This window comes from Synchiropus splendidus, chromosome 5 (assembly GCF_027744825.2).
Source record: "Synchiropus splendidus isolate RoL2022-P1 chromosome 5, RoL_Sspl_1.0, whole genome shotgun sequence".
NCBI classification, from domain to species: Eukaryota; Metazoa; Chordata; class Actinopteri; order Syngnathiformes; family Callionymidae; genus Synchiropus; species Synchiropus splendidus.
The window spans coordinates 15,906,053-15,926,044 of record NC_071338.1 but is presented as its reverse complement, the minus strand read 5'-3'; the positions used below and the strand labels follow the sequence as shown (position 1 = coordinate 15,926,044).

The 19,992-nt window shown below is 40.3% G+C and overlaps 2 protein-coding genes across 4 annotated transcripts in view; both read right to left on the bottom strand.

The window, feature by feature from the left end:
• The window catches only part of LOC128758513 (troponin T, fast skeletal muscle isoforms-like), a 40,217-nt gene extending 26,017 nt beyond the window's left edge, over positions 1-14,200 (bottom strand). For 2 of the 3 annotated variants that reach the window (XM_053864523.1, XM_053864525.1), the window contains exons 1-14: positions 13,648-14,200; positions 7,757-7,894; positions 5,643-5,847; positions 5,255-5,394; positions 4,940-5,114; positions 4,176-4,307; positions 4,001-4,024; positions 3,388-3,429; positions 3,120-3,145; positions 2,916-3,000; positions 2,707-2,844; positions 2,507-2,587; positions 2,218-2,304; positions 1,764-1,857 (exon numbers count right to left, since the gene is read on the bottom strand). In XM_053864523.1, coding sequence (XP_053720498.1) covers positions 1,764-1,857; positions 2,218-2,304; positions 2,507-2,587; positions 2,707-2,844; positions 2,916-3,000; positions 3,120-3,145; positions 3,388-3,429; positions 4,001-4,024; positions 4,176-4,307; positions 4,940-5,114; positions 5,255-5,394; positions 5,643-5,847; positions 7,757-7,894; positions 13,648-13,709 — 1,429 coding nt within the window. In that variant the 5' untranslated portion in view covers positions 13,710-14,200. The remainder of the gene's footprint in view (positions 1-1,763; positions 1,858-2,217; positions 2,305-2,506; positions 2,588-2,706; positions 2,845-2,915; positions 3,001-3,119; positions 3,146-3,387; positions 3,430-4,000; positions 4,025-4,175; positions 4,308-4,939; positions 5,115-5,254; positions 5,395-5,642; positions 5,848-7,756; positions 7,895-13,647) is intronic. The other variant, XM_053864524.1, reaches the window with a different exon arrangement.
• A 418-nt stretch (positions 14,201-14,618) lies between these two features.
• On the bottom strand, positions 14,619-19,646 carry LOC128759329 (C-type mannose receptor 2-like). The gene is made up of 8 exons (XM_053866206.1): positions 19,495-19,646; positions 19,225-19,431; positions 18,905-19,128; positions 17,104-17,417; positions 16,847-16,987; positions 16,687-16,722; positions 15,730-15,841; positions 14,619-14,725 (listed from the first exon to the last, which is right to left on the bottom strand). The coding sequence occupies exons 1-8, from the start codon at positions 19,632-19,634 to the stop codon at positions 14,619-14,621; spliced, it is 1,281 nt and encodes a 426-aa protein (XP_053722181.1). The 5' UTR covers positions 19,635-19,646.
• Positions 19,647-19,992: the final 346 nt, after the last annotated feature.

Here is a 19,992-nt window from a genome sequence, read left to right as displayed (position 1 = left end):
ATGTAGTAATAGTCAGGCTCCGACAGATCTACCTGAGAAGAGCTTTTCACCCGCAGAAGTATCAACAGATACTGTGATGAACACGTCCATGGTTCAAGCTGCTGTGATTGATTCTGCCACTCCTGCCTCTTTGCCTCAGGCCTCAGTCTCAGTCAATGCTCCATCCCCAAACAGAGGAGCGTCACCGCCATCTCAGCCAAAAACTGGACTGCAAGACAAAGAAGTCCTGAAGACCAAAGCTACACTCCAAACAAAGGAGACCCCAGCAGTCGAACCCTCCACGAAGTCAGTGACATCAACTGTATCTTCAACTGTTGACAAGGCAGCTAAGGCAGCAACCACTGAGACAAAGGCAGCTCAAAAGCCCAAAGGCCTCAAAGGGAAACTCAGTGGTTGGAACCGGCTTAAGAAGCACATGATTGTTGAGCCAGAGGAACCATCTTTTCCAGAGCCGGAGGTCAACTCGCAGGGTGCTTCAGGAGATATCAATCAGGACACAGATTCAAACGTCAAATCCGAATCCAACTCCAGTTCCAATAAAGAGGTGGTCGCGAACAAAGATTGCCCAAAGGCAATGAAGATGTGGGATGCCTTGCTGTTTCAGATGTTCTCCACCAAAGATCGTATCATGCACCAGCTCAACATGGACAAGAAAGAGACTGAGAAGAAGAAGACCTCCCCAAAGGACAACCAGGCAGAAGTCCCCTCTTTCGTCAATCGCCTGCCAGTTTTACTCTACAGTCCACGGTTTGATGCCCGGAAGCTGAAGGAAGCCGCAGAGAAGCCTCTGACGAAAATAGCAGCAGTGTTTGAGAGGGGACTGATGAAAAGGAAATCTCAGGAAGATGAACACAAGGACTTTAACAGAAAAGCCAGGGGGTTTGGTTCCACCAAAAGGGAGGAAACATAATATGGATGGATGGATAATGTGAAGTTTGGCTGCATAAAATCCTGAACAATGAGATCATATGCAGTTGTTATGTGTACAGTAGTTTTTAAAATTGAGTTGAATTCCTTTTTAATCGGGCACCAGAAGAAAATTGTTGTACACCAAATTAAATATAAAATGTGATTGATGTTATTCTTTTCATGACGAACTATTATTTCAACTATTTCAGTCAAATTAAGGTGAAGACATTAACATTCTTAAATCTGTCATTCAATTAACCTTCACGTTGGTCTCAGTCATCTTTTCCTATTAAGGGTTTCCACATTCCTAAAACAATGGAAGGCTTTTGTTCTTGAAAACATGAAATCGGAAAGTTTGTGTAAGTCAGGCAAGGAAGTCGAGATGGATACGATTCAAAGACGGAAATTTATTTCAGCAGGTGAAATTACTTTTTGGTGTCAGCTGCTCTGTCATTTGCAGTTTTCCTTCTGTGCCAGGCTTTTAGGAGGGAAATTATGTGTAGATAAAGAATGGCTTTAGACAATATATTTTTTAAATATGATATTTAAATGAAGAGAATGTTTACAGTGTGAACAGTGGAAAGTGGGTTTCATTTGAATGTTATTATTCATTTTCATGCTGCGCTATTGTGGGTACAGACTGAAATGTTTACTATGTGATTGTGAGTCCGTAATAACAAGTAATAAACAGTTAATAAAAGCCAATGTCTTTCTCTTTCATAGGACAATGGAAATATGGGAGACAATAATGATTTGTTTTCTGACTTCACTCATACTGGCTTATTTACGATAATAATTTATTATAAAAAATTCAAGACCCCAAAAGTGTAGATGCCTGCGTGGTTGTGCCTTACCTGACCTGCTTGTGTCTTCATGGTCAAAACAAACCTTTTCATACTTGCCGTGGCCAACCACCACAAATGTAAACTTTTTTCTACCCAGGCTTTCCTTAAAAGCACAAAATCCAGAGTGAACATTTCATGACTGAGTCATTAGAACGGTGAGTTAACAGAAAAATGGAAAAACAATAGGTTCATATTTAAGTGCTACGCTAACTTTTTAATCCACATCATACACAAACTTGCGCTCAGACTCAATCCCAACCACAACAAATAAATCAACATGATTCATCTGATTAAAATGGCAGAAATTCATCCGTTTATTATGTCGGGTAAAAAGACCATTAAGTGAGTGTACAAACAAATGAAAATAAATTTCAACTCTTGTGTCGAAAAGGGCTCTTTTTCTTGTGCATCTCTTGATAAAGATGCTGACTGTCACGAGTATATACACGTCAGATTGACCAACCTTCTCATTAATCCTAGGAGAAGAAGCGTCACAGCTGAGACTTTCCCACAAGTTCCTCTTGTTTAAAACTTCACCAGGGGTTATCTCCTGCGTAAGAACGATTGTTGTAAAATGTTTATTTCTCTATGCACAACAGGATATTTCGCTTCAGCTGTGTGAATCTGAAATATGTTATACATTGTGCATGGCAGTAGTGAGAAACATTTGATCTCAAATAGAGTCTCCACAATACAGACATAAAATAGAGTGCTAAGTGATGAACTTTACATTCCAGACAAGTGAGACGCACCACAAGTTTTGAAAGAGAGTCCTGTCTGCTTCCTGCATCTCTTCTGCCCCACTCAATTCTACATCTCTGACCATCTGCATCCTGAAATGCAGGCATGATTAAAGTGTAAGTACGCAAGTGAACCGTCATTCTTCCACTCCATGTACTTCCTTCTACAATAATAACATTCATTCCTACAGAAGATGATTTTACACTTAGACCTTGTACTGTGTTGCTGAGCTGTACTTTTGGTTCAGGGCCTCTCCACCCTCAAACAGGGTCCTTTTGTAGGCGACAGGTTCTGGGTGAATAAAATCTGTCAGCTCAGGAGGGGCAGCTCTGCTCTCCTTTGATGATGGCTGAGGGACAAGTCAGAGCCTTTAGGTCTTCAGGTTATTGTAAGATTATTGCAGGAAAACTGAGGACTCACCTCCAAGGCAAGTGTGTACTGTTGCAGACGCTTGTCAATCTTGGACACAGGGAGAGGCGGTGTGGACTTTTTTACGTTGTTGACGCTTGAGTAGACGATGAAAATATATCAATGCTGATATGTGATTTTGTCAGATTTCAAAAATAGACCAATGAAAACACAGGATATCATATGAGAGGGACTGCGTTAAAAACAGATACTAACCTCTTTCCAAGAGACTGAGCGATCATCTACAGAGAGAAAGGCATATGGTTTCAACACATTCAACACATGGATGTGTTTTTTTTCATGGCTTCTAACAGGTGCCTTGACTTTGGAACAGTGAGGAGACAAGACGCCATCTATATTGTCCGCAAGAGTGTTATTTTCCTGTCGGCAGTGTGATGGAGTAGTAGTTCCACAGCCTCACAGAAAGCTCAATATGTCACTGAATGCATCTTAGACTGGATGCTGGGTTCGAACTGAATCTTACCTTACATTTGGTGTCTGGTGAAGCTCTGGCTTCGACCTCCTCCTGATGAAAGAAAGAACCCAGCAGCAGTTATTGTCCAGCATCTCATGTTCAATTTCACTCAGTCTATGTGATAAATAATACAGAAGACAACAGTTACTTTTCAGCACAGACAGCAAGGATCACAGTCATTTATTGTTTTTGAATTTTTCCAGGCAAGAGAAAAAATAGTGTTGTGAATTTTGCAATGATGTTAATGGAGATATGAGCCAAGATGTTATTATAAAGAAATTGTCAGGCTTTTGGCAAAGCAGCATCTCTGTTTATAAAGTGGCCACTTCAATTTGTGTAGGAGTCTGCTTTCCTTCAGTCTCTCACGCTCGCGAAACATAACTCATCACTCAGGAATTTCAAGTCTGCGCTATTGTTCGGTACAGAGTTACGGAACAGCAATCTTTTCATGTGGATCTGCATTTATTTAGAATTGAAAGTGATATTCTTATTGAAAGCAATGTGTCCGAAAAACAGGTGGAAATAAATCATCACACAAGAATATAGTATTTAAAAGTGAATGGAAAGTAAATCTTATCATCGTCATTATGTACAAGGCAGAGGTCGACTGTGTGAAACTTACTGGATAAAACTGATCCAGGAGTTTCTGATGAAACAGCAGGAGGCAGGAAAGAGAAAAAAAAAATTAAAAATAATAAAACATCTTGATTTTTTTAGATAATTGAAACAAACTTCATTGTCATTTCATTATTAATTGAAATTCCAAATGGCACAAAACCTAAGTCACACAACCACACCTTAAAAGTTGGGCTCATTGGGCCGTAGCAGTGTGTGGAATCTCCCCTTGGGCTGCTGCAAAGAGGAGCTGAAGATCTTCTGTCAACTTTTGGCGGTTTGTCCTCCAGTGACCTCTGGAACGACGGCGTGACCTTCAGTAATTACTAACATCATTAGTATTGGTTCATTATGATAATGAACCAATGTCCTTCAGACTCATTCATCACCACTTTGAAATCCTCCAACTTCAAGCATTTCTTCCTTCGTGATTGGTCCCACATGAGCACTAAACTAGAGGAACCGAGGAACTGCTTCTGATTAAAAGGTGGCTCCGAGCCCTCGCCATGCTCGAGCCGCCAAGCTGCTTGGGCTTGACCGGGCCAGCACAAATCCATGAAGCAACAACAACAACGAAAAATCATTTGAGGCCCTTTATTTTGTTTTATTTATTTATAAATGATGAGATGACATCTTCCATCATGACAGAAAGCGTTGCGAGGGTCAGACATATGGTCGAACTATCAACCAGAGCTTAGAAGGGAGATGAACTCTGTTCACCTTTATATGGGCCAACTTTAATATTCTCATTCAGAACTCAGAAAAAGAGCATTTTTTGAAGAATATTTGAAGTTAGTGATGAAGTTAGCCTAAACACATCCCCCTGAGACTTGTCTCCCCTGAATAAAATCGGAAGTCAACCCAGCTCCAAGCATCTGCAGACTCGTTTTTTGTTTGTCCCATTTACAAAATGTGATAAAATGATTTACTGGGATGGTTCACTGACCTTGGTCTTTTGCTCCTCCGCCAGTGTGCTTCCATCTCCCGCACAGAGGTGGATCACGTCTTTTTCAGGTTTGATTTTCAGCACCTGTGAATCAACTCTCTCGCTGCCATAAGTGCAGGAGCCTTCTTTCTTCAACACTGGCTGTGCCTTCTCTCCCTCGGGTTTTATTACATCCCTGTAGAGCAGGTAGGAATACACTTGTCATCATAAATAAAAAAGCGGCAGAGAAAGTGTTCGTATAAGCTACTTAATCGATTATTTTCATGAATACGTTAATAGCCATATAATGTCCATAACTGTCATAGGAGAACCCACCGTGACCCCTTCAGTCCAGCCAGCATGGGAATGGTTCTGTCGGTGGATTGACTGATCAGAATATGGCGCCCTGCGTCTGGCGACAGATAAACGGTGGAGCTGCATGTGCCTTTAATGAATTCTTTGTTGTCATGAGACGCCTGTAATGACAAAAACTTTATTTTAGAATCAGAGTCAACAGTTAGAAGGGATCCCACCAACTAGAAAAGTGCTTTGGAATAAAGTAAAGTGCTGTCACGAAAATAAAATAAAATAAAATAAAATAACAAGGGCTGATCACAAACGCACAATGCACTGCAGTCTGCCCTTGTCCCTGGAGGTGGCGCTGCTGTACCAGTCGGAACATCATCTGACCTCAAATATATCTACTGAAAATCACATGACCAACCTTGTGTTGGCTGTCTGTATCTGGCATCAGAGCCACCTGGGATTGTGTCACTTCCTTCTCCTCCTGCTGTTTCTCCTCTTCATGGTGTGGTTCACACTGAGTGGCAGACGACTGCTGCTCCCTGTTCTTCTGGTTCTCCAGCCGCAGGCTCCAGTCGCTGAAGCCCTCATCCTCCTCCAGAACCTGGGGCTTCAGCTCCTCAGACCTGACACACATCCAACAATCAAATATTTATTTTGAAAGATCTTATTATTACTTTTTTCACAGTTAATTTGTGTATTTCATTGATTCAAAACTCATGCTTCGTCTGTATGGTCGGGGAAGTCGTCTTGGGCTGTGTAATACTCTCACATTCAGACTGGGTACATTATTGGGGGGGCGGAGGCCAGAATTCCCCAGGACAACTAGAACGCACTCAAAGTCATTGGCACGACACATCGGCCATTTTTGTAGTCCTTGTTGCTCTTTCAGTGTAAATCAGAGTGTTTTAAGCACGCTGCCATTTTGTTAACTTTTCCCTGATATTAAAACTTTGAAATACATTCATTTTAACTTCAAAAATACTTTATGTGATATGCCATTACTGAAGAAAAAAGGCGCAATAGAGAGTCTTCAAAACATTGTTACATCTGGAAGCGCTTGACAGCGGCAATTCCAGACTATAAGGACCAAATTACAACTTATACAACAACTAATATATGAGTTAAAAACCAACCAAACCAAATGGACTATGGACTTGTCCTTCTCACTCTACTGAGCAGCTGGTTGACCCTTAATTCTTCTTACTTGTTGTTGCCAAAATATTATGAATTGAACCCGGGAGTTTCTTAAGGTTGCTGTGCTAACCACTACTCCAAATGAAACCATCATGATGCTCAGACACATGCAGACACAGAATACGTCCAGAAAAAAAATAAATGAAAGGCCAGATTACTGATTTATATAAATGTTTGCATGAAAGCTGTTGTGATATTTATCTGATTTCACTCAGCCAAAAAGTCAGTCCATCATCAACCCTCTCGCAGGCCTCAATTAAATACGACATGGCTGTGTTTTGTTAGCTCCTTGTGGAAGACAAAATATGGAGTCAAAAAGATTTTTTTCCTCTGGCAGCTTGTCCGCAGGGTTGATGATCCAGGTAGCAGCTCCCAGACGGAGCCTGTTGCGTGGAACACCAGGGGAACAGATGTGGCTCCCATAGAAACACCAAACAAAGAATCACCAGTGCCTCTTGTTTGACTTGTCTTGGACTGTGGAGTTCAACTGTGTGCCTCAGTCAAATCATCTTTGGACCAGAGATGAATTACAATTCATAAATTCACATTTAATTCATTCATTCCAGATTGTGTTGCACACATTTATAATATTTAAACATCTGTCCTTCAACAAAACCGATCTGTTGATTTCCCGAAAGTCCTACACCTTGGATTGCAATCTGAATCACTGAGCTGGACAGTGAGTACTGGCCATGTATGGAACATAAGCTACGATGCAGCAGTGGCTTACTGCTGCGCCAAACGTGTTCCTTCATCCAACCAGAAGGGAAGTGCTTATCTCTGCTTCACCAGTCGCAGCAGCATCAGCACCGCAGCTGAGTCACAGTTTTGGCGACAGCAGTTGAATGTCTGGCAGGGAAATGTGCCTATTTTACATTGTGGTTTGAATTCAGTTACATCTGCAATGATAAGGAAATACAACGTCTTATGAACTCAGAGGCACAACTTTCAATGAACCGCGTGTTTACTCCTCATTATTATCCTGAGGAAGTAGATGTCAAAGCTAAGTCTCATTGAATCGGATCGATAGAGAACAATTGTAGCTTCAGTAGTATTTATCATCCTTAACAGTCATAAGAACCCCATGTTTTACTACATCACCCGGCAGTGTCATTTTCTAGTGTATGTTCTAAATATCAAATAAAGACTAAAGATATTAGGTCTAACACTACCATGTCCAATTTTGTGAGAGTCATTAAATGTTGCGAACTTGAAAATGTGAATATGAGTTGATATTTTTATCTTCAATATCTGTCCTATCTCATGAACAAGTCAAATCCTTCAACTCTGCCTGAGATCCTGAAGCTGAATGAGAGAGTAAACAGTTTTAGCTCTTACTCTTGGTTGTTAGTCACGTTGCCTAGTGGAGGACTACACCTCCTGGCCAGCTCTTCTTCCCTCTGCCTGTCCCGGGCTTTTTTCCGCTGCAACCTGGCCATCTCCTCTGCATCCTCCCGGCCCCTCTGAGCCGTCAGCCTGCGACAATAATTGTCGATTAATAACAACGTCACTGTCCTTTAACCAGAGCAAATACATGATATATCTATCAGGATACAGTTGGACCCATGCAGTAAGGATTTGTGTCCTTCTTTATTGTTCTTTTTTTATTGTGTTGTGTACATCGCTCCAAAGTTTTGTAATGTAAGATTGGCAGGGTTGCTGCTATTTTGACTATTGTGACAAATCACACAAGACTGCCACAGAAAAAAGAGGGGGAAAAAACTGTTCCATGACATGGCTGCCATTACCACCATGCCTTTCAAAATAAAATAAGATTAATATATTGCACATGTGCAAAATGAGCGAATCACTCCCTGAGATGACTCATCGCTCCCAGTTCAATTTTAAAATCCTTCAAATGAAGAATCAGTCTTTTGTATCAGTGGGTGATATTGCCAGACGTATGGACTGAAGGACAATCCGTTAAAGTACGTGCAGATACGACCAATTTCGACTCAGGTGGACAAGGTCTGAATCATCAACAAACAAGTCGTTCACAACTCAAACAACTCCATGAAATTCTGAGATCCCAACAATTCTTTGAAACCTTATATTAATCCAACAAACCTGTCTTTGCGGTTTGAATACCTTAAGGGACAAGCCTTTATTAAACAAGCCTGAACTAAACAAACTGTATTAAACAACATCAGTTTTAAATAAACTCTGGATAAAACAAGACTGGTTTAAACTATTCTGGATTAAGCAAACCTGAATTAGACAAACTTGGAATAAACAAATGTAGATTAAAAAGAAAGAATTCAACAGGTCTATAAACCTGAATCAAATAAACCTGGATTTTAAAAAATCTCAGATAAAACATACCTGAATTAAACAAGGCTGAATTAATCATGCCTGGGTTAAAAAAACGAGGATCAAATAAACCTAAATTAAACAAACCTTGATTTAAAAAAATAAATGAATAAAATAGTAAACATGAATTAAACAAGCCTATGAACTTGAACTAAACAAAGCTGCATGAAATGCTTAATTAAATAAATCTGGATTAACAAAACCCAGATAACAGCCTGGATTTAACAAAACCTGGTATAAATAAATCTGAATAAGAAAATCCTGGATTCAAGAAGCCTAAACAAGCCTCCATAGCAGTTGGATGAACACTGCAACAGAGCAAGAAATATCAATGTGGTCACGAATCTCACTCCTGTGCACACAGCCATATGCTTCTTTCTCTGAACCTCGGAAGTGGGAACTCCGAGATAGGAGTGACGTCACAAGTTCCGCACGTTCCAGTGAGCGAAGGAAGACACTCCATAAACAGTGTCGGAAGCATCGACCAGGCTAGAGATAGCCACTGTTAGCACAGTCCGTATTGTAGTTCACATATATAGCCTGAACATGTTTCTCTATATGCTTCGAACGATACCATGTATTCAACCGTTTTAGAGAAAGAAGTAATGGTTATCATTTGAATAAATCCAACATTAAAGCAGGTTTCTTCGCTGTTGAGACACTGAGCAGCCATATTGGATCGCAAACACCTTCCGACTGGGAAATCCGACTTCGAAACCTATGAAACCCAGTTCACCCCCTAATGTGGACATCAGCAGCAATTTGCACCTATCAAAAGTATATATACACAATACTAATCCACCGACTGCCTCCCTACAGCCCAACTTATTGGGAAAAGAAGTCGTGCTGTGTGTTCTTTGATTCCCATTTGTGTCCTGCAGGACAGGAAAAAAATATATATATTTCATGATCCAGAAGCTTCACTTCTACTGGTTAGATCCAGGTGGCAGTTGACTCGATAACAATAGCTCTTTTTTTATTGTCCGGCACATCTGTTCGAGATCAATTCAGCTGTTTTGCGGTTTCTCTTAATTTCAGTTGCTGGAAAGAAAGATGGAGGAAAAACAAAGGGAGTGGATGGAGTATTGTGAAATACCTTGGAAGGAGAGCTATGTAATTTGCCACAGCAAAACTTATTAAGAACTCGAATCAAGAGATTTAAGATGTGTTATACTGGCTGAAATTTGAACAAAAACACATCCATGATCAAATATGCCGCATATCCAGACGTGTCTGAATGAAGACTGAGTTGAACCTCCTGGCTTTGTCTTGGTTTACATAACATTACACATGAAGCTCTTATAAATAATATATTCACATGATCATATCCACATGAAAATTGGGTTTATATTTACTGTTACACGTATGAGAAACATTTTGGGGTAGCGGCTGAATGCCGTTTTTACTGCAATACACCATGGCGAAACATGAAGTGAATCTAGTCTCAAGAGTTCATTTGAATCAGAAGAGCATTTCCATAGGAAGAAATGCGACTTTAACCAGAATTCTTCAAAGAGCCAGACTCACACAGAAGTGAAACAATATGTGAGTGGAACAGAAATTCCAGGTAAGGGATAAACTACATAACTGACCACAATTAACAAAATCCATATTTTTAATTGAATGTGTTTGTTTAATACAGAGGTGGAGCTATTACATTTTCTAAGGGGCCAGGTTTTATGTTGTGACCGATGAGAGAGGCCGTCAAACCTAAAGAAAGGAGGGGGAGAGAAAAGTGAAAATAAAAATCAATTGATGACATCATGTGCGATGATGACTATGAATTACGCTTCAAAAATGGACAGAAAACGGCTTGATTTTTGTTCAAAATCTACTTTCAATTATGATCTATTTTAAGGGACAAGAAATACTCCTAAAATAGTCAACGGAAAAGACTAACAATAAAGAACAATAATCAAACGAGAAAGTTATCTTTCAGTTGTACCATAATGAAGAACATAATGAAACAATGCACAAGACAAAAATGTCAGAGACAACATCAGTTTTATAGTTTCACTCTGACTCCAGGGGGGCCACATAAATACAGTCAAAGGTCCGCAATTGGCCCACGGACTGAACTTTGCCCAGGTTGGTTTAGTATACACATGAGGCTGGATTTTGTATATATGTTTTAATTTAGAGTTTGGCGTGCATTAAGGCCATACATGCACTGGTAAATTGAAATCACAATGAATCAAAAACAGACCACTGGTACTTTCTTGATCAAGTGTACAGAAAAACCACATAAATCTCATAAAGTGAACTTCCGCTCCTGACCCCAAAAACATCCCTGGAGCGAAATCATCCGCACAGCTGCTGATAGTTTCAATTGCTTACTGTATGTTTACATTTTTGCTGTTAATTGTTTAAACTTTTCCTGACAATACAAAACTAACAAACCTCGAGTGGATCTATTGAAGCGCCCAGTGCTTAAACACAGTTTTAAGATCTCATTTTCATTCTGTTTCCTTTTTCCCATAGAGATTCCCTGCAGCACTCCTTCCTGCTCACCATCTTAATATTTAATTGGTTTCCAATAATGAAAACCAAAAGCTTCCTGTTTTTAGGTTCCGACTTGTTCTTCTTCTCGAGTAATGTTAAAATGTTGACCCCGATCATCCCACACCCACCGTGGCCCATAAACAAGTCCAAAGGGAGAAAGCTGAGCCCCATGAAAACCATGTTCAATGTAGAAATTTAAAAGTCTAATTCATTTACTAGGGACTTTATTTGACGCAGCTCTGTGCCACAAGGGAAAGTGGTGAGATCATAGCAGTCATTTGTGGTGAGAGTTATTTGGCTGGAAGCTTTTGCCGCACGTCATATCTTTGTTTTGGTAATGCCAAACTGGCAACTGACTGGAGACGTTTGCTTGTACTTCATCATAGTGAGAGCCTAAAAAACTGTGCACAGTTCAGAAACTGCTGTTTAACATTTAAGCAATGGTGTCCATAATACTTTTCTAGCAAAACAGATTTAACTATAAGACGACAAGCTTTGATCAATGTAGAATCACTATTGAATATTAATGGACATGGACTCTACACGTTCAGCCTGAATCCTGAAGTATATCGCAGCAACTGCACAGCTGCAACACATCATGAACATGCCCCACTCTCACTGCACAACAAAGGAGGCATTATGGTCGGGTCAGTATTGTACATATACACTGGTATTGCCGTGATCATGTGATGCTCTGTGGCAACGATGTGAAGTGAGCGAATGATGAGGGAAATGTTCCTGATACACATCACTTTTTCCACCATTTACACAATGAGGCAATGGAGGACTGGCTCACGCATGCTCTTTGTGGGTGGGTGGGTGTAGGAGGGAGTTCAGTACCGAGCCAGATGATGTCATTGCCATTAAGACTTAAGAGAAGCTATTGAAAACACTTTACAGCCACAGATTATTGAGTCTTAAATATCTAATCACTCTACAATGACCAAAACGACGACAATGAAATAAATATTTTTGAAAAGAAAGATGGGAAGCATAATAATGTGATATTTGAACGGTATTGAATCTTACTGTTGTGGGAGAGAAAAGTAGAAAGGACGCTTGAGAAACAACTTAAAGTGTAATTTTACAGGTAGTCAAGGTGTTAAAACGTTTTTCCTACAATTAAAGTAACAGACTCGGCCATTATGAGTAACATATTAGTTTATACTACAGCCTAACCGGCATTAAGTTTAAGAGGACAAGGGAGTATTTTATCACTACTCTTTAACCATTCTGGGACCTGTGGATAGATTTGCACCCTTAGGTCACAGACTCAATGCCTTTATGCCAACAGGCGCACGACTCTGCAGTATACTAAACAGTACTACTTTATCCTGATAATCGTCTCTGAGAACTTACTTACTAACTAACATTTACAACTGAGCTTGATAGCTTTTTTTGTGCCGATCCTTTCCAGGTGTTAGTGTATCATTTGATCTTAAATTCAAATGGATGTAGTTTTTTTTATCACACACTGTCTGAAAACAACTTAAGCTAATGCATCTTTAGATGTATTTAATCTGGAACTATGACAAAACACTACTTTATTTCAATCAAATTTGCAGAACATGATGAGAAAACTGTCAAATCTGCTGGGATGAGTGGTGTCTACTATATATATATATAGCATCGCCAAAGCTACAAGACAGGGAGCATGAATATTATGGAACATTTCATTTTCAGGTATCATTGTATTTTTGCTTGGTAAATGTGCTGTTTGAAAGGTTCAGGATCTCATCCTGAACTATAAGTTCACCACAAAGAACTTCTTAAAATGCAGTTTGCTTGCTATTATTATTAAAAATGACTTAATTTTTATTATAATTTTAATTTTTATCATATTTTTGTTTTCAGAACAAATATTGGTTCGATTCTCAAGAATTCCACTGAAAATAAAGCACAGCAAGAACAGTCAGGAGTTTGGAATCACGTAGCCGCTAGAATGTAAATAGACCCTCCTGTGACAGACATGGCAATGTTGGCTGCGTCACCCATGCTCATCGCAGACAGGCGTTGCGGAGAATGATAAGTGTTGTTGTGAAAGCTGCATACTTCACACATGAAACACATCATTTCTATCAACATTGTGAAATAGTTTAACAATATTAATCTGTCAGGTCATGAACCCGGCGAACAGCGATGGCCCATGCTGCGCAGGAGAAGTCTCCTAGAGGCTTGAACTGTAAACACACTATATACTGAAAGCATTAACTTTGTAAAAAAAAATTCTAAAAGGAATGCAAAACTAGAATTTAGCCCTAAAATAAGACTTCTGTTCATTCCATTCTTTTTGTGTCTTTATGAGCAAATATAAATACAGCGGCCATTTACATTGGTTTGAATATATTTTATGTTCTCCAGCAAAAGGTTAAATATAAAGCATAACCATAGAAAGAAAAATGAATGAATATTCTCACATGATAAGGTCATGTAGGACCTCCTTGCTGGAGCGTCTTCTTCTGATGTACTCCGACATCATGGATATTGTCTGCTCCGGCTTCCTCTCCCGTTTCTGTCCGAGTCGTCGTACAATAAAAGGCTTTGGTTTTGGTCCTGTAGAAGTTTATGACAGCTGCTCTGTTGATGTTCTCTGTGGGCCTCAGTCTCACTTCAGCTGCAGCCCTCCCTCCATATGGTTCTCATTCAAGTTGCCTGCCTTCCCCCGACCCACTGAGCGATAAATGACTCTCCCCAGAGGAAATGTAAGATGATATCTGAGACGTGCTAATATATGAATGAATACTTTATTTATTTATTGGATAATACTGAACCAATCACCATGGAATGTCCCACCTTGTCCTAGTCTTCTATTTGGAGGTTGGTTTTCTGCATCAATAACAGCACATTCACCTGCTTGTATTCTAAACACCTGTGCTTGAATACTATTCTCTGTCTTTTTGTTTTGGATTGAAAGGTAATTCAGAGTCTTCTCGTGCAGCGTGGCCAGTGTCTTTTAGTACCTCAGCATCTCTAATTACAAGTGAGTAATAGCAGGTACAGGTGCCATATTTATCTGAAACTCTACGCCTTTTCATCAGACCGTGTCATTTAGAAGGCACTTTTATGCAAAGACATTTATGCGCTGAGAGAAACATATCGTGGCGTCGCATGTTTGGCTTTCATGACCAAGAAAGCCATTAAACTGACAAGTAAAGTAATGGCATCAGAATAAACTGGACATAACAAAAAGCACAGCAGATAAAAATAATCCGTTTTAGTTGATAATATTGGGGTGATCCAGGATATATCTGATCTACTTGGGGTGGTCTGTTTTTCCGCAATAGGTCAAAGGCATTATAGCGTAGTGAAGTAGCGCAGTGCTTGAGTAGAGCTGCATTACAGCTTGTCAAACAATATACAGACATTTGGAAACAAGTTTGACTCTTCATCATGTGAACGTGAATTCTGTGTCAGCAGCCTCTCTCAGTCTCAGTCGGACGTGTTTTGGATCTGACAGCTCTGGCTGCTGGAGCCTGAAACCGTCTGGTCCGACACCTGAGACACGTCAGTTTGAGAATGACAGATGAGCGCTGCATTTTTTTTATGATTCTTAGATAAGAATGACAGTGCGACTCAGTGCAAGACTCATTTTTCAGTCCCTCTTCAACACTTACAGATGTGCATGAGGTCATCCCAGCGCGTCTAGCCAACTCTCACTCTCTCACTTGCACACCTCCACTGCCCGCCCTTTAAATCTCATTGAAGCTTGAAAATCTCACAAATACAACACTGACATTGTTGCCATGGCAATAACACACAACCGAGGGTGAGTGAGGAAACTAAAGCACTTTCCCAGATTGGATACAAAATTTACATACACAACTATAGCCACTTATTTTGCTATAAAACATCCTTACAGTGACAATGTAATACATGACTATATCGTCTTCTTGAAATGAGTCTATGATATGCTGTTGCGAAGTTGGCTGGAAAACAATTATCTTTTTGTTCATGAATTACACAAATATCACAGTTTTAGATTTCAGACAAACTTTTTTTTCCTGACATCCTGAAGTCCTCCATTTCCAACTTGTCTTATCAGCCACAAAACCTTTCATAGAGACGTGTGAGACGACATCCATGTAACTACTCCACAAGTGTGTCTGAATTCTTGAATGAGAATGTATGAAGTATGTATCCACAGAGTCTACAGCCAGAGTGCCATGTGGAGTCTGTTACAGTCACTAAGATGTGAAGTTAATATTTTTCTTCATTAAATTACTGAATTAAAGCTCATCTCCCATGTGCACACAGTTTTCATTTTTTCATTGAAGCTCCACAGCAAGGAGAGTTCATTCACCTGGTGAGGCTGATCGACGCGGAGTTCTCCCAACATATGTATCCTGTGATGAACTAGAGGCGTCCACAGTGCCTATTGGGCTTGACTCGGTTGGGCAACAGCAACGCCCCCACCGTCTGGCTTCCCTCTGTTCCCTCTTCCCTCAGTTATGTCTGGGGTTTGTCCATTATGTCCTCAGGTTTGTTAAAAAGTATCTAACAATTTATGAGCATCAGTCCAAGTTGACCCCTGGGGAAGCCGAACTGTTTCACTGAATGAACTAAGCGTTGCCAGCTGCCCAGTACAGACGGCGTCATGAGGAGGAAAGCAGACTGTCGGGACAAATTTAAGGTGAATGACGTCAAGATGCTGTATTCAGACAATCATCCAAGAAATTGGAATAGTTAGAGTATGACACGAGCGGTTGAGCTGGAAAAGATTTTCAAACCACTCTTATCCATCGGAGTGTTATGAGGTAGTAGTTGTAGTAGAAGTTTCTGCTTGAGACATATTTAAAAATGTTTTTTTAGGCTGTTTGTTCAGCAAGTAATGTAATGAATGTACTGAGTGTCCTCTAAAATGTTATTGGATCCCTATTGAACACATTGGTATGTTTGTTTGAACAATCTTAAAAAACTGAAAATATTTTCATCGAAAGAAAATTCTGTTAAAATAAGCATCACCCATCGAAAGAATCCAATTAATACTGGGAAAATGGAATTAAGGGTCAAAAATAACTATTTTTTTCTATTTAGAATTTTTAAACTATTCAATGATGAAAAATGTAGATTTTGTAGCTTTGTCCATTGCGGCCAAATAAACTCTGGCAAAAGGCCACAGGAGGCCACACTTTGCCCACGTCTGACGAAGATGGTCCCTAAATTGTGCTGTTGCTATTGGCTCTTGGCAACTCCATGAAGCTGTTCAGTGCACGTAAGCAAGGGACCTGCTACAGTGTGTCACTAGACTGATCTGGGTTGGGCACTCCATCAAGGTAGTTTCAACATTATGTGGATTGATCTGTAGAACCATCGCCAATGTGAAGGCAGATTTATTTACATTCTCCTGGGTTCCGCAGATGTTTACTGTCTAGGATTGCTCGACAATATGGCAGACATCTTTGCCCAGAAAATGCAGGACATGCAGTACAACAAATTCTTCCGTAATACATTCTCACAAAACTGAACATATGGATCAGTGATGGGTCCAGATTCTAAAAAAAATAACAGACTGATGCCAAATTCATAGTGACGAATCTCATTAAGCATTTTATTGAGTGGTCAGACAGGGTTAAATCCGTAACACACAAAGCTCCTCTTCTCTCTGCAGCTTCTGACTTCGACACCACGCGTCTTATTTTTGGATATAGTCCCACACTGCAGGTTCTCCTCCAGGCAGACGGGCTGCTCATTGGGCAATGAATCCTTTTGGTCCACCCACAACCAGTTACCAGCCATGAATCTCAGACCCACCCATACCTGCGGACAGAGGAAACATGAGGTCACTCACCTTTTTAAAATAAAAAGTTGCAGTGATCAATTGTATTTAATGTTTAATGAATGAAAACTATATTAAAAAAATAATAAATATGCACCTGTTCCGTCAACGACACCTCTATTACTTTCCAAATATAGTCATCATCAGAAGTCACGCTGAGAAGGTCAAAGTCGTATCCGGGCCAGTCAGAAATGGCGCGGCAGTGGTCCAGCGCTTCCTCCCAGGTCTTGTTCTCGTTGACCAGAACAACATTGTCTTTTAGACAGAAGTAAGGCAACCGCATGTTGCAGCTTTGGGTCGACATTTCTTTAGTTTTGGAAGATATGGCCACACAGTCACCATGGTTCCCCGGCTGACCTTGGGCCCAGTTTCTGTAACCGTACAGCCCAGGGCTCCAGAGCCATTCTTCTGCTGCAGGAAAGATCCAAGGATGAAAAGTTAAAGTCTGTCATGAATTTATTTCATAAATGCTCTTCACTTCTCCATGTGGGTTTTGAAATTCATCCTGCTTACCATTTAGTTGTTTTATTTATTTATTTTTGTCAAACTTGTTCAACCCACCGCGTCCCAATTTAAGGACAGATTCACCCAGTATTTGCATGCCAAAAAAGAAAATGCTGCACTTGAGCAGTAACAGTGAGGTCCCCAATAGGAGGCGTCAAAGCTGTCTCTTGTCACTCCATGAGTTTCTGGTCAAACCAAGGGGCAAGGAGCTCATTCTGCCCTGCTACAGTCAGGCTTTACCACGACTCACTGAAGTATTATTGGCACTTTAACGCCCATAATACAGTCCTTTGTTGTTAAAAGGCAGAGCAGCGTGTATGTAGCTTTTGTATAGAAATGAAATGTGCATTTGTAATTGTATATTTGTATACATGCACATGAATCACACTTGAAACAGTCACTTTTACTGTAATAAAACTAATAGACTAAAAAAGTCATTCTGTTTTGGAAAGCGGACATGATAGTTTAAACATTTTGGAGCATCAGAATGAGCAGTGAAGGGATCTGGTAGAGTGTGTTATTTCATATGTTGTTAGCTGTTATCAGACAGATTCCCCAAATTCATTTTCATATTTGCCTTGTGTCAGTCCCAACTCAACATAGACAGAATTCCAATGAAGCAACTAAGCTATTGTATCATTGGAACTGAATCTGGAATAAGTGCAGACTGCAGTGCAGTGGTGCAGTTTCCCTGTCTTTTTCAGAGAGTAAAGGAACTCGAGGCAGATGCCATGGGTTATGAGCTTCTTTTTGTGGGTGAGACAGGTTTCCACCAGACTGAAACAAGGAGACATGGCAGGAAGATGCGAAGAGACGACGCCATCCAGACTTTACTACTATTATTATTATTTTAGTTGGAAAATAACTAGTTTTTGTTTTGATGAGTGCAAAACACCAATTCTTTGGATCTCTGTATGTTCACAGAACTATGACAAAAGCATGACATCAAAGTCAGTGTGTAGCTGCCATATTGAGTGCTCATGAATTTGATGGCTTGTGTTAACTGTTACAATTTTGAAGAACAATTTGAAGAGTTAAGCCACTGCAAGCTTCTGCAATAGCATTATGATATCTTGCTGATTTATCGAAGGGGTTTCTTATTTGTGTGTAGAGTGAGCACTACTTCACTTATATACTATACTTCACTTATATTTATGAACTTCGTCGCCTCTATGGTTGGAGCTGAAAACATGCACACCTTTCAAAGTGTCATGTTAGTTGACGTTCCACAGGGGTTGGACAAAACCTTAAAGCTTTTTTAGCTCTGAGGTGTTTCCATTATATTGTCCAACCCCTGTAGATGCTCAGTCGTAAGCAGAAAATGGTTAATTTCTCCACATTTATAAGACAATGAATTCCAGTAAAGCTTTTTTAAAAGAAGATTCGGGGCTTACCTTCCTTGTGTAGACCTATCCAGAGCAGATAATCCTCTGAATTGACAGCTGAATCGATGTCAGCATCTGATGTCAAAACGGCCAGGTCATGATAATGGTGTTGACAATACTGATCTGCATCGATCCATTTCATCATCTCTGAAACGTAGACGTATTTACTGACGCCGTTGGATATGTCTTCACAGAGGAAGAAGGCTTCGTCCTCACATCTTGCACCACGCATCCTTTCATGAACAGAAGTAAGAAGTGATGATGGAGGCTAACTCTCTCCAGAAAAACGTAAAATCTGACCCACACACACAAAAAAAATAGATCATTACTTTTTGTCATGGTGTGAGAGAACTGCACAGCGCTCCCCATGACCTGGCTCATGGTGTGCCCACTTATGAAAGTTATTACTGGAGGCTTGACACCAATCCCAGTGATGTCCGTTCTTGTAATAGCCAATCCATGTGTCGAGTCTGTGAGGCCCCAGGAAGGCTTCATCAGATTGTGTGTAGATGGTAGCCAAATCCCGGCCGTGTTCTCTGTTCAGCCAAGAGAATAAGGTGAGAGATAAATGAAAATGCCTCTGAAAAAGCAGTCCTTACCCTCTGCAACTTTCTCGAGCCTGCTCCCAGGTTAACCGGTCATCATGGAATGAATAATGGCTCCACACCACCGAGGCTTCATTCAACACAAATCCACTGGTTATGAGGAGCAAGATGACGCGGAGACTCTTCCTGATCATTTTTCAGAGTGTGATCTGAAATATAACCAGAAGACTCGCATGTTTAGCCTTACGTCTTTATGTAGTACATTTGGATGACATTGGAAGTGGCTCAAGACGCCTTACCTGGTTAGTCCTCTCTGAGATTCACTCTCAGCCTGCTGCGTGTTATAAGTCACACTGGGCGTCAACATAGGGAACCATTTGACTGGCACTTTGCTAAATAAACTACCGCTGGCATTTTCACGTAATCATTTCACTACTGACAAATGACCAGGATATTTGCATACTCAAGCGATGGGTTAATCAGCACTGGCATGCGTCAAACCTGGAGATAGAAACCAGTGTTTACGCAGGTTTGCTAAGTAGAGAGAAACAT